A 14,895-nucleotide genomic window follows, 5' to 3' on the forward strand; every position below is an offset into this window, starting at 1 on the left:
TGTACGAATTATTTCCTTGATACATCTTCTTTTCTCCTCATCCTTTCTACGCTTCCCCTCCCCCCTCTCTAGTGCTAAGTAGCCATCCGGACGCTTACTGTGGTTAACCTTTCACGTCTCTTTTGCCTAACCCTTTGTCATTTTCGGTTTAAACTCCTTTCATAATAACGCTCAGCTGAATTGACCTCTTACTGACATGTCAGGCGCACTCCCCAAGGATCATCTCAAGCCAGTGTCGGTGGCACCTTTTCGTAGAAACCAGCTACCGTATTCCTCATACTTGTCTTACGTATAGGCGTTTCCAGTTGACTGGCGTCGCGGCGCCAGACATACATGACAACAGCCGCTCTTACAACAAGATGATTGCTGCATGCCGCACAGGGACTCGCCGCTTTCACTTTTTTAATAAAAGCGATGACTGCAACCTTATGCCGACCTTTATCGTAGCGAAAGCTAGCTCGAATGTATTTCTTGTCATGGAACTGAATTTATTGTCCTGAAATTTCGCGCATATATTTATTATGTAGAGTAGACATTGACTGAAATATGATGATAAGACCTTCTCCCGGCCAGTGCTTTCTGCATCACGGGAGAGTGCTGGCCATTCGCTAGGGGCAAAATGTAGTCTTAATGAGGCACAAAGTCTCACGCTTTTAATAGAATACCTATACAACAATGCGTCATCTCGGTTTCCCCCAGCGTCCTCCAATGGGGCAAAAACGCCCGTAGCCATGTGTTCCTGGTATCGCGTTTCGAACACTGAGCAACCCACTCAATTCTGGAGCGGCCATACGTAATCTGAGCACAAGGTAATAAATCGATAACTAAATATATAAATAGTCGTGTATCCAGTCCATACGTAGGTTACGTGCATTCGCGTCAACTAAGACTGGATGTAACGGTTTCCTGATGTCTTTTGTGCAGGCGGAATCCACCTCCCGTCAAGTAAGCGGCAAGAAGTGCTCCGGGACGGCAGCCTTGTCATCAGCGAAGTGCGACAGTATGAAGACAACGGCACCTATACATGTCACGTTACGGGAACTCAAGGAGAGAGCGCCAACGGCACAGTGGAAGTTAATGTGCGCGGTGAGAGACGTTCAATGACAGCTCCATAGAGTGTGCAGTGCGTTATGCGTTACAGTGCTAGGCAACAAGCATTTGCCAAAGCGACCCTTCTCTTTACAATTGCAACTCCATCACCTATAAGCTATGCGCAAATTGTATGATTTATCACTTTGCAGCGATTGTTCAGAGTGTGACTGTCCTCGGTTAGTCGCAAATTAATGTGGAGGAAATGTACCAGGCACATTCTAATATCAGTTATAGGCAAAGGCTACAATATAAACGGCTCTACGAAGGCCATACAATATAAACGTATACTGGTGAAATCACGGATAATAAACAATTACGTCAAGGACTGCGAAGCTGCCGCATAACTTTGTTTACAGTTAATTGGTAAAAAGTTTACTATTTTGGACACTGATGTGGCGACATCAGTGTCCAATTGCAATAGCAATTGCAACTGGAGAATGAAGTTCATTACCAGACTATATTGTAATAGAACGCGATCCATATAAGTTCCGGCAGTTACCGACATCCTATTTGAAAACATGATGTGAAAATTCTTGCCTGCTTCTGTTTGCCTCGGTTTACTTTACTGTTGCTATTTTTATACTTGTTAGTACTTAATTAAAGGGTTTTTGTACTTTTTCTTCTGTATATATCCTTCTGATCACTAATTGTGACAATGTTTGACAGTGACCTACGTTGTCACTGTCAAACATTGTCACAATTAGTGATCAGAAGGATATATACAAAAGAAAAAGTACAAAAACCCTTTAATTAAGCACTAACAAGTATAAAAATAGCAACAGTAAAGTAAAGTAAAGGAGAGGGGGGAAGTGTAGAAAGGATGAGGGGAAAAGAAGATGTATCAAGGAACTATTTCGTACAAACAGAACGAAGGTTGTTGCAAACAATTAGTTTTACTCCGATAGCAATGTAGTGACCTTAGTTGCAATGTTCCCCCCCCCCCCCCCTTATGTAATGCCCCTTCCAGGGGTCTTTAAGGACCAATAAATGATGATGACATGGTGCCAGAACACGTACGACTGGCAGCCATTTCAGCCACTTGAAGCTCCTTCTCGAGAGACGGAATTTGATACAAGCGTATTCTTTGAAAATGTTTTCTTTTTTTCTTGCTGATCCACCCAGTTAACTACGGAGCAAACGGTGAACGATGTTACACTAGTTGAGCCGCATAAAAACATGTTCGGCTTCAGCGAATATTTTCATTTTGACTAAGCATATTCAACGTTCAATGCGGCCTTGAAATCTAGATCATTTGCATTCTATCGTGATTACAGCGTACATCCGCAATGCCACAAGAGGCAGTAATATCATACTAACGATTCGTTCACAGAAGAGTCAGGCCATATTATTTACCTTCACTATGAATTTATGTACCCTATTGGAGTACGGTGAAGCGCGAAACACGGCACCAAGTAAGACCAGACAGACAGGACAAGCAGTAATGACAAATCTGAAGGTTTATGGGAAAAGTTTCGCTGTAGCAAGACCATGCGCGCATGCGCCCAGGACAACCCGAAAGAGCAGCAAAAGGAGCAGGCGTAAGAAACACAGGCGATATGATAAAATCATCACAAACGGTTTGGCTGCGCCAACCACGTTATATCGTGCGAAAGCTCATTTTCTTGCAGAAAGTTAGGCATTTCTAGGCCGTTGTTTGATTGGTTGTTAATTGAATCACTTGCACTCGCGATGTCCTTATGAAACTGTTGATTTATTGCACACATGACACGCATAGTCATGAACACTGTGTCACATAATGCATACAGGGTTACTCGGTGGAAACAGGAAGAGGAGGATAGCAGACTTGCACAAAGACCGTTTTGTTGTTTAACGCCCTACTGACCAGGGTTGTAGAGTAGTAGCCTTAGCACTTGCGTGAAATGTATGCAAGGGGAAATAATGCGCTCATCTGTACATTTCAGCGGAAGAAGGTAGGCAGATTTGGGCGGAGATATATACCCGTTGCTCACAGAGTAGAAAGGCACTCTAGCTTGTGCAAGCGAAGACTGACACGTTCTACACGCCATAAACGAAGAGAATTGTTAAACGTTGGGAAAGACCAAAGCCAAGGTTGTGTATATGGGGGCCATGATGCAGTCGAAGTCCTTCTTGTGCCACAGTCTGTCACACACAGAACACGCAAAGGCAAGCGGGTTGTCGGTGAAGTACCACTTGAAGAGGAACGTCGCAGCCATTGCCAAAGACGCACGTTCCTCAACCTTGCGATGCTTTTATGCAACGTCCGCAGCTAGTCAGGCTTGCCGCTGTTCACCCGTGTTGGCAGCGCACATGGCACGCTTGTGCAACTTGTCGTTGCGCAGTCGTGTCTGTCGTTACTAGACAGTTGAAATGTTTCAACGCCACCAATTCTCTTGTTGTTGCCTCAAAACATGGCTCGTACCCACGAGGGGGATTGGCCACACTGGATGGATCGAAATGTACTACACCCAACAATCATTTGTTGCTGCAGTCGTAATTGTTTGGCCTTATCTTCTTCATGGGTCGACTTCCCGCGGTCTCTGTCACCGAGCTCGGTGTTGTTCGCGGCGTTTGGCGAGACAAATCTCATTAGACATTTCAGGTGACGATCACTCCTACATTTCACTTACCACATTTATTTCACGCACACACATCGAGTTCCTCTAATAAAGTTCTTGTCACTGTCACACACGCCGGCGAATGTGTTAAAAGAACAAGCAGATGCTGTGCACGCTCTTAGGAAGAGGCTTCACACAGACAGAGGCGGTATCCAGGTTAGTAGACTAGTAGCGCTTTCGCACTGAAATTGCATACAATGTGCGCATCATCTGTTGTTCATGAACCGTCATAATTGGGAAGCATGTGCACGCTGTGAATTACGCACAATTGGAACAAGAAGCATAAAAAACAAAAGTGAACGAACGAGCTTAGCTGTAGCCACCTATGAATCACGCTTCTTCGTTTAAAAGTATCACCGAAGCCGCGCTAACACAGATATGAAATCCAGTATTTTATAATAATGTCGCTTCCAAAACCCATACTTCTAATTTATTTTTTCCGCGGCCTACAACTTCCGCATTCTTCAACGGTGGATAGGAACAGCAACTTTTGCACTGCAAAGCTATATTCCACCATTCACCTAATTTCGAACACCTAAAGTGTTGTCGCAGCCTGTCGTTCAGGCACTGGCCAGTGTTTCCCACGTAACCACGACCGCAGGTTAAAGTAATTACGCACACGACAGGAGCAGCGCACGGGACATGCTGATACTCGCGTTTAGCGGTGCAGTATTTCCTTATTTTCCATGACGCGTTTCCAAAGTTGTGCCAACTTGCATGGCGCATAACACACAAGATTCGCCCCATGCTGCCCTGCGACTTTATTTAAGTTGTACGAAATCTCATGCACATATTGTTCAACCTCGAACAAACGCCTCTTCGTCGGGGCGGCTACATCGTCATTCGCAGGCTGTTTGCGGAGCTGATTGAGCAGTGTTTCCGCGACAGTTTGAAGGAACCGACACGGGAAACCCACCTGCTGCAACCTTGCTGCTTCGTGACGGAATCTTTCCGTTATATAAAAAAAACTGACGAGAAAAATGATTTAGCGATTCCCCTTTTAATCAGTTTCGAATTTGAGCACTCGAATGGTAGAATGGCGTTCTGCGATCTGGACATGTGAGCCCAGCAGATGTGCTCACTTTCCTTCAAGAAGTATGTCAAGGTCGAAAAACTGAATGGAATGGGCCTACTAGAGCTCAAACGTGAACAGCTAAAAACTTCTACGACCGGCGTAGCCACCAATGTTAAGCGTGTCGGGGAGTCTGAATTTGAAACCAACATAGAATTGTCTATGTATCTGAATACCTTCGCTAAGCCTAGTTCGGCTTCATCAAGCTGACATTTCAGTTAACGGTCAAAGCTGACGAGAAAAAATTCACGCCGGAACTCGTCTAAGAGTTTAGGTTTTCGGAAGCATTGTGCCACTTGCTCAATCCCATGCAGCCCGGTCTATTTATCAATGTTATGGAACTTGATCCGACGACTATAAACCCCTTATCAACCCTTATCGGTAGGTATAGATCTTATCACGATCGATTCGATCTTTATCAACCATTATCCGTCCTGATTAACGTTATCGGATATGATCCGACCCTTATGAGGTCTTGTCAGTCCTTATCCACCTTATAGGACTTGACCCGACCCTTATCAACCATTATCGATGCTTATTTATCCTATCACAATTGGTACAACCATAATAAGCACTTAACACTTTTTAGCACCTCATCCATGCACGTCGAATCATTATAAAACGGGATGAGACCCATATAACCCATACATATAACTGCTTATCATCTTTATCAACTCTTTACTGGTTATCTGTGTGTGTTGTGCGACTTCTAGCGCATATGCACTCAGAGATATGTGGCATTTCGGTCGGTAAAGGAAAGCCCTCACGGAACGCGCACCCTGTGACCCCCGAAACGCATCAGGGATGTGGCGTGTTTGCCATTACGTTTTCGCAAGATGGAAATTTTCTTTGTGTCCACAGTGATCCAAGTCGGCTCTACACGTGGTGCTAGAGAAGGATTTTATTCTGCCATCACTAAATCTTTCAACGAAGCCTTCGTAGAAACTGTTCTCCTTTGACATTTTTTTTTACCGCCGGTAGAACACATTCGTATGGTTCAGATATATTCACGTACTGCAAGCGTGGGTGTACTTGCAAGCCCAATGGGTAAGGCACTCTGTTATTGAGGTCGTAGCTTCGTAATCACCACCGCCAAGGTTCTTCCTTTCAAATTTATATTTGTTTTATTGTAACTTTATTGCGAGTTGTCTTATGTGGCAGACGGACGGATGGGTTTCCTTTTTTGTTAGGCATATAAATATTTACGCATTGAACTTTTCACAGCGGACAGAAACTACTCTAGGACACCAGTCCTTGTCTTTGATTTAATGTACATGAAGGGCATTAATCACGGGCTCGAAAAATATTTTACTCGGTGAAACCGCGAAGATCTGTGCCCCTTGAGAAGAATCGTCGCTGAGAAGGGGAAGGGCCAGGGTGTCCTGACTAAAATCCCTTGATAATTTGTAAGTAGCGACACTCTTTGAACTCTGCCGCCGCCGCGCGACCTCCTCGCCTCCTCCTCGCCCCTTGCGCGTACCCCCGCGGCAACCAGTTTTGCCTTTCGTTTGTCTGCACGACGATTGGTCTCCCTGCCGTTGCCCTTGGAAACGCGCGGATCTTGAGTTTTGCTTGTGTTTTTCTTTTTCGTTCACGCCATTTTCCTCCTGAGCACGGCTGTCTCGGCGCTTTAGCTCGGCGTAGCGAACTTTGTACGCTGTGTTTCCTGCTCTATGTACTAGCACTATGCGGGGCTGTTGCGCATATAACTGCAGCAAGAAGCCTGAAGATGGCGATGCCATTTTTATGATACCACAAGGAAAGCGTGACGGCTTGCGCAGGAAGCAGTGGCTGAATGGCATTGGCCGAAAGAACTTTGTTCCGACAAAGAACAGCGTTTTTTGCGAGCCGAGGCGTCTTTCTTATAGCTCGTAGCAAAGCATCCCGTAATGCTGCATTTTTTTTTTCGTTCTTCCGGCCTGCTCACCAGCGTTTTTGTTGCGGTTGTCCTTAGTATGCTTAATATTCTGGGGTGGCTCCATCACCTTGCACGTTGCTAACTGTTGTTATTCAGTCGAAAGTGGAGCATTATAGATTCTGCTTTGCGCCCTGAAAAAATTAGTAGCAAGTATACCCGTGGTATTGCAGGTGACGAGCGTTAGCTAGTCAACATTGAGTTTTTTTTTAAGTTTTAAGGTGAAAGCCTTTAGATCTCTATGCTTCAAGGTCGCGTTGTAAACTGGAAGTATCACGTCACCCAAGGAAGGCCACAGGTGACCCAAAGCATGTCAACCCCTGTATGAGAGAATGATTACCCAAGGTAATTAATGAATCATTAGTGATTGGCATAAGATGGATTAGGGAGGATTAAGGTTGATTATAGTGTATTAAAGAAGATTAAGGTTGATTAGAGTGCATTAAGAAGGATTAAGGCGCATGAATAAAGATTAAGGTGGGTGGAGGAGGATTAAGGTGAAGGGTTGACGAAATGGTATTAAGACCGATTAGGCTGCATAAACAAGGACTAGGGAGGATTAAGGTGGATAAAGGGAGATTAAGGTCGGTTAGTATGGATTAAGGGGAATTAAGGTTGATAAAGGAGGATTAAGACCGATTAGGGCGGATTAGGGTAGATTGAGGTGGATTATAAACCATGGGATGGATTAGGTTTGATAGAGGTGGATTAGGGTGTATTACGGCAGATTGGGACTATTAAGCAGGATTAAGTGGGATTAAGGTGCATGAATAACGATTAAGGTGGATGAAGGAGGATTAAGGCAGATTATGATGGATTAAGGTTGATAAAGGAGGATTAGGAACGTATAGGGTAGGCTAAGGTGCATTAGGGGCGATGTAGGTTGATTAGGTTGTATTAAGGTAAATTGGGAGTATTAAGCTGCATTAAGGTGGATGAAGGAGCATTAAGGTAGATTAGGGTGGACTAAGGTAAATTAGGGTTCATTGAGTATTAAGACCAATCAGTCTACCATAATGCTCCTAATGCACATTAATCCACCGTATGCACATTCATCGACCTTAATCTTCCTTCATTCGCTTTAATCCACCATAATCCATGAAAGTCCTCCTTAATGCACCCTAATCCACCGTCATCTACCTTAATCTACTCTAACCCCTCCTAATGCACTTTAAAATCCTCCTTAGTCAACCCTAAGGCTTCCTAATTCATTTTAATCCACCCTAATTCACTATAATCGGCCTCGATTCACCTTAATCCACCCGAATCCACCTTCATCTACCTTAGTCCACCCTAATCCTCGTTAAACCAACCTAATCCTCTTCCATTCACTTTAATTCACACTAGCCCACCATAATCCTCCTTAATCCTCCTTAATCCACCATTATCCTTCTTCATGCACTTTAATCCACCCTAATCCACTATAATCGTCCTTAATGCACCTCAACGCATCTTCATGCACCTTCATCGACCTTAATCCAACCTTGTCCTCATTTATGCACCTTAATCCACCTTCATTCACCCTAATGCACCTTCATCGACTTTAATCCACCTTAATCCTCCTTACTACACCCGAATTCATCTTAATCCAATCACTAATCAATCATTACTCTGCTAATCATTAATCATCTCTTATACGCGGCTGCACATGCTTTGGTTAGCTTCCCGCCTTCCTTCGGTCACGTGATATTTTCTGTAGCTCACAACGGGACCTTGAAACAGAGGTCTAAGGCTTTCGCTTAATAAGCCACACACAAAGGGATGTGTCACAAGCAATACTAGATCAGACGCACGAAGTAAAGCATCTGATCATCTTGCAGAACCATTGTCTGGAGTATACAACTCGCTTCAGAGCTCCCTATACATCGGTATACCCCGTTCATACGGCTTTAAGAAAAAAACCAATCTCCTCATAAATCTTGCCTCCAGCATTATCGATGCTGTTATTAGCACTTCTCAAAATTTTCAACCCCACTGGGGAGCGCAACTGGCCCAAAATAACAGGCCTCCATAGAATCCTGCGGCCCGTCCGCGGGAGCCCAGGAGGAAAAGCGCGCCGTGCGCAGCCGGCGGGTGAGGAGAATCGAGGAGGAAAGCGTCGTGAGGAGGAGAGTGTCGCTACTTTCAAATTATCAAGGGGCTTTAGTCCTGACCAGCTACCTTCTAAAGCATCTGAATAAGTTGTTACCAGATGATCCCTTCATGGTCAGGGGCTCCGAATGTGTGACAGATGCTCCGCAGCAAGCCATCAGAGGAGCGAACTGCAGTGTGTCCATCGACACCAAGGAACTATTTTACTCTAGTACCACACCACGAGCTGTTTCCAACTGCGAGCGAACTCAGTGACCATTCCGGCATGGTCGCGTTTCAAAACGAATGCGGCGTGTCGAAATAACAGTTCCTCGAGCTGCTGACATGTTACCTTGGCACCACTATAATTTCTTTCGCAAACTATTTGTACATTCACAAACAGGACATCTGTATAGATTCTTGCTTAGCTCCTGTCCTCTGCGAAATTTTGCTCGCTACCTTTACCGTCAACTGAAAGGTCAACTTAATGCAGCTGAACAACTAGTCGTAGTAAAGGTATTTAGATCGTAGACGATTTTATCATCATTATCATTATCATCATATTTAAGTCCACCGCAGGACGATTGCCTCTCCCTGCGATCTCCAATTAATTCTGCTTTGCGCCAGCCAATTCGAACTTGCGCCTGCGAATTTCTTAATTACATCACCCCACCTAGTCTTCTGCCGTCCTCGACTGCGTTTCCCTTCTCTTGGCACTCATTCTATAACCGTAATGGTACACCGGTTGCCTCACCTATGCACTGCATGACCTGCCCAATTCCATTTCTTTCTCTTAATGTCAAATAGAATACCGGCTACCCCCGTTTGCCCTCTGATCCATACCGCTCTCTTCATCTTTCTTTGCATTTAGTCATTTTAAACTCAGACGCACCGACTGCTTAACATTGGTGGCTATGTCGGTTGCAGAAGCTTTAGAAAGTGTTCCTCCTCAGTTAAATTCGCATTTGAGCTGCAGCATATCAATTCCATTCAGTCTTTAGATCTTCGTATACTTCTTTAATGATAGTTACCACATGTGCTGGGTTTACATGCCAAGATACAAGAAAGCCATTCTACCCTTCATGACATTCGCAAATGATTAAAAACGGAATCGCTAAATCATGTTTAGGGTCGGCTCCTCTGAAGTCCTACCCTCACAGGATAATGGAAAACTTGGGTCCCCAAGTAGTCAGGTTGCAGCAGGCGGGCTTCCCGCGTCCGGTACGGAAACGCCGCTTAATGAGCTGTGCAAAGAGCCTGTGGTAGACGATGTAGGCACCACGCAGTTTGTTTGAGGTTGTGCCATATGTGTTTAAGGTTTCACGACTTAAAGAAAGTCGCAGGGAAGCATGGGGTGGATCTTGTGTATTCTGCGCCATGCAAGTTGGCGCAACTGTTCAAGTAAGGAAATGCTCTACGGCGAAGCGTGAGTATCAGTATGTCCCGTGGGCTATACCTGTCGTGTACATCATTCCTTCAAGCAGCGGTCATGCTTACTTGGAAAAGACTGACCAATGTCTGAACGACCGGGTACGACAGCGCTTTTGGTGTTTCATATCATAAGTTCCGACTCTTGCTTTTCAATGCAAAAGTAGCGGTTGCTATCCAGGGTTGAAGAATATGGAAATTACAGGCCCTGCAAAAACGAAATTATAAGCTGAGCTTGTGAAAGCGATGTCAGTACAAATTCTGAATCTAACATGTGCGTTAGCGGGGCTTCGTTGGCACTTTAAGGCGAAGAAGCACAATTCATGGGTAGGTAATCCTAAGTTGATTCATTCACATCAATTTTGTTTTTTACGACTCTTGCGCCAGTTGTTCGCAGTTGACAGCGTGCACATGCTTCCCAATTCTCAACTTTCATGAAAAAATTGTGCTTGCGTTGTATGCAATTTTAACCCTATCGCCCAGTTTTTTTCCGAGCCTGCTCTTCTTGTTCGTTTCGGTCGACCTTGTCCGCATGCGTGCATTGTCCTGCCGCAGCAAATCTTTTCCACTTAAATTTCATAGTTGACAGTAGCGCTTGTACTTTCTGTCTCGGCTTACTTTGTCCTGTATTTCGCCCTTCTCCGTACTTAAATGTGCATCACCAACTGGACCAACCGTTCTACTATTCCGAAGTATGTACCCTAGCAAGCCAGCATCCGTCAAATAACACTTTTGACCACACAGCTAGATTTGTGCTTTAGACATTGACCATACCTGAAAGCGACACAGCTGATCATTTGGCATATGTAGTGCAAAGCAGACGCTGATGTTCCAATCTGTGCAGTGCGGCCGACCATCGCCCCATTTTCGTTCCCGAGTGGCCTGCAGGCTGGCATGCGTGCCCGTCTCGGCTGCACGGTGATCTCTGGCGACCCGCCTTTCGAGTTCGGCTGGCGCAAGGACGGTCGGCCGCTGGGTGCCGAGTTGGGTGTCCGCGCGCAGACGGACGCCTTCTCCAGCGACTTGACCTTCACCAGCCTCAACGTCAGGCACAACGGCAACTACACCTGCGTCGTCTCCAACGCGGCTGCCAGCGCGAGTCACAGTGCGTCACTCGTTGTTCAGGGTGAGCAGCATTGCCAGTCCGCTGCTTTTCGTTTGGAGCTGCTGCAGAGAATAATCACTGATTCGATCAGGATACCGCCTGTTTACTTAAGAGCATGCAGTATTTTGCAGCACGTAAAAATTACAACGATGAACTGGCCTTTCTGTGATGCTGCGCTACATTAAAAGAAAATCCAGAATCCAATGATCACTGTGAGAGATCATTGGATCAGGTCGCTGTGAGTAAAAAAAATGTGCGGTCACGCATGCCAGAGCCTCGATCAGATTGTGGGGCACGGCGCAATGACAGAGTTCGAAATCTTTTTTTTTCACTTTGTGATGTTTATTGTGAACCTTAATCGATGTTTACGAGCGGTTTTGCATATCGCCCCCTTCGATATGCGGCCGCCGGAGCCGGTATAAAACACGCTACCTCGAGCTCAGCCACGCAACGCTATAGCAGTTGGGCTGCCACGACAAGTTGTAATGGAATTCAACAAGCACGCAATGAGTCACCGCGCTGCGCAGCGGCCCGGCACAACGATCATGAGTTTGCGCTGGGTTTGACACTGTGCGAACAAACACCACGATACACGAGGAAGAAACACAAGGCTGCCAACTGTTTACCTCTTTACGTGCTGTGCCCGAGTCTTCCTCGGTTACAATTTTCCAGCTTTTTTTTTTTTTGCAATTAGTGCTGACTACGAGTCTGGTTTGTTAACGTGCTTGGGCACTCTTTCAATGTGCCAGTAACTGGCCGCTTTGTTCCAAACTATTTTGACATTCTGGTGAGCTCTCTTCGTCGGCAGGTGGCCTACAGAGACTATTCGTATTGGCTTGTGCGGCAGAGATGTTAAAAATGACGGCAGCCAGTTGCTTGTCGCCGCGCCTGTCGCAAAAGCACGGCTTTGATTTGATAAACTTATCAACCTCCGAAGATGATTAGCTTCTGCTTGAAACAATTGACTGTGATAGCAGTGTTTCCTCTGCTAGTACCACATTCTGACGCGGCGCGGCGAATATGACGCGGTGGAGGAATATGATTTGCGGAACTTTTCGCCATCGCCTATATTCGTGTATTTTCAGACACAATCTGTGAATTCACTAACCCCCTGTCACATATTTGGAATCTGCAAAACATTTCCTATCCAGATGTGCAACACAAAAGAATGTCATTTTGCGGACGCAGTGTTAGATTTTTTTGCACACAATAAAGGGTTAATTTTGTCAATGAACACATAATATACATGGCGAAAGTAGTAACACATGGGGCAACATCATGACATGCGACAGCGCGAAAGGCCAAACGAGACAGTTTAAACGGCGCCCGGTGGATCCAGTGGTCGCCTTCTAGGATTCGGTAAGCATGATAAACTGGGAGTGCTTATGTACTGGGCTTTTCCTTTTGCGAAGGCTTAGCATATCTGCCTTCCCGGTATTGTTTTGTTCGTCCGACGACTTTATTTTTAACACGTAACCATCAACTTCCTGTAACGGATGTGGACTCGGCGCGAACGCGTAATGTATGGTATCTCTTGACGGTATGGCGCCACCATCTAGGAGCAGTGTAGCGAACTACTACATCATGACACTAACGAGCGCGAACAATGAGCGCTTCGGTAGTCTTGGCATAGAGAAAGAATTTCAACAAGAAGGGACACTTCGCGAAAACTGGCAACAGGAAAACGTCACGCTCGCATTGAATGCCGTCCGTTAGCTGCGCGAGCATCGCAAAAAATAATTTGAAGTGAAAGCAAATGACATTGGTTATTGGTCTTTATTCTTTTCCGCTGAAACTAAGAAGTTTTGCATATATAGAGGTAACACTGTTAGAGGTAACACCGCGCGCCTGGCCACGCTCCTCGGACCACCAAGCGGGCGACGCGCGAAGTATTGCGGCGCAAGCGCAATCAGCGCCAGAGGCGGAGTTAGCTGCGCATCGTCTGCTACGGTTCCTCCCACTTCGCCGCACGCGCTCTGGTATGGAAGACTGCAGCCATGGGGCTCGAAAGGAAGGGGACCTTCATCTAAGCTTGATCTGCAGCCGTGGTTTGGGCTTCTTCGTATTTACCATATAATAAATCTGCAGCATAGATTTATAAATATGCCTTGTTTGTCATGTCATTTTTTACTTCCTTAGCAAGCGAAATCTGAAGTCGACACTCTGTGACAAAAGGGACGTTTTAGAAGTAAAAGGCGCAGTTAAAATTTTAGGTGCACAGCATTCGTGCGTGCTTTGATAACTGATTTAGAATACTGCCTGTTAACGCACCATTGCTACTAGGTTTGTGTACTCCAAAGCGCGCGCGAAATCTAGGTTTCGCTGCTTGCGGCGAAGTGGGAGGAACCGTAGCAGACGACGCGCAGCTAACTTCGCATCTGGCGCTGATTGCGCTTGCCCTGCAAGCGCAATCACGCGTCGCCCTTCGCGCGTCGCCCGTCGTGGCGCTCCGCGAAGCGCGGCCACCCGCTCCGTGTTATCTCTAACAGTGGCCGCGCCTGTACATGACTTTTTTTTCTTGCGTCACCTAGCAACAAGCTAACGGCACGCCAGACGCGTCAGGTGCATGCGACAGTCAGACACACCATCCAAGCCAGTGAGGTCGGCAGCTCATGGGAAGTTCGCGTGTTCGACGACCCGTCTTTTCTTTCTTTTGTTTTTAATGTAGCATCATTTGTGGGCCTTCAGGCGTATTCTTACGTTCCATCTGCACTTTGATACGGAACCACTGCAGTATTGGACTACGGCAACGTGGGAAAATTTGTTTGACAGTTTGCAACGTATTTCAATCAATATAGCTTTGCTTGACGGAACCTAGCCTTGTGATGTAGTTAGCGAGAAAGAGGTCGGCTGTTGTGGCGGAGTTAATTTGATTTAATGACTCGTACAGGGCGAGGTTTGCGACGCTTTCTGTTGGCCCCACATTATTGCAACTTATTTCCATAGTTTTTGGGCGCGCTCACCGCATCCAGCTTTGTGACGCAGTTAGCGAAAAGCAGTTTGGTCTTGTGACGCAGTTCCTTTCGCGTCTGCTGAATCTTACTTGGACAAGTTCCTGGCGCTTTCTCTGACCCCCAACGTTATTGTAATTTCTTTCGTTATTTTTTCGAACACTTTTCAGGCATGCTCGCCGCGCCTGGTGCTGTGACGCAGTTAGAGAATAGCAGTTCGGCAGTTGTGACAAAGTTATTTTGGCGTGCACAGTACTCGCGTATTGAAACGCGACACTGCGAGCGCGTGGCATGCGGCATATGCAGCGCCGCCTGTGACAACCCGTCGAAGCAAAATGTTGCATTGTGGTATACCGTGAGGGCGAGCGCATTTTGAGTGTAGGCTTACTGTTTGCGGCTTCCAGTGAGCGGGCCTGTGGTTCCCCTCAGCGCCAGCAAGCCTCTCGCGCTGGAGCGCGCTAAGCAGTAAGCATATGTTCAAAGCGCTCTCGCTCTCGCGGTATGCCACAATGGAGCACTTCGCTTCCGCGGGCGCCGCTGCATGTACAGGCGGCCACGCGCTCGCGATGTCGCCTTTCAATCCATGGGCACTGTACTTAGTGGGACAACTCTGTGACACTTTTTATGACCATGCAACAACATATACCTGCTTTCGGTGCTCACGC

The 14,895-nt window shown here is 46.2% G+C and overlaps 1 protein-coding gene across 2 annotated transcripts in view; it reads left to right on the plus strand.

Annotated features, from left to right (window-relative positions):
* LOC126529843 (cell adhesion molecule Dscam1-like) overlaps positions 1–14,895 on the plus strand; it is a 1,068,543-nt gene that overhangs the window by 460,162 nt on the left and 593,486 nt on the right. For both annotated transcript variants that reach the window (XM_055070116.2, XM_055070117.2), the window contains exons 13-14: positions 925–1,086; positions 11,019–11,300. In XM_055070116.2, coding sequence (XP_054926091.1) covers positions 925–1,086; positions 11,019–11,300 — 444 coding nt within the window. The remainder of the gene's footprint in view (positions 1–924; positions 1,087–11,018; positions 11,301–14,895) is intronic.

This window comes from Dermacentor andersoni, chromosome 5 (genome assembly GCF_023375885.2).
Source record: "Dermacentor andersoni chromosome 5, qqDerAnde1_hic_scaffold, whole genome shotgun sequence".
NCBI classification, from domain to species: Eukaryota; Metazoa; Arthropoda; class Arachnida; order Ixodida; family Ixodidae; genus Dermacentor; species Dermacentor andersoni.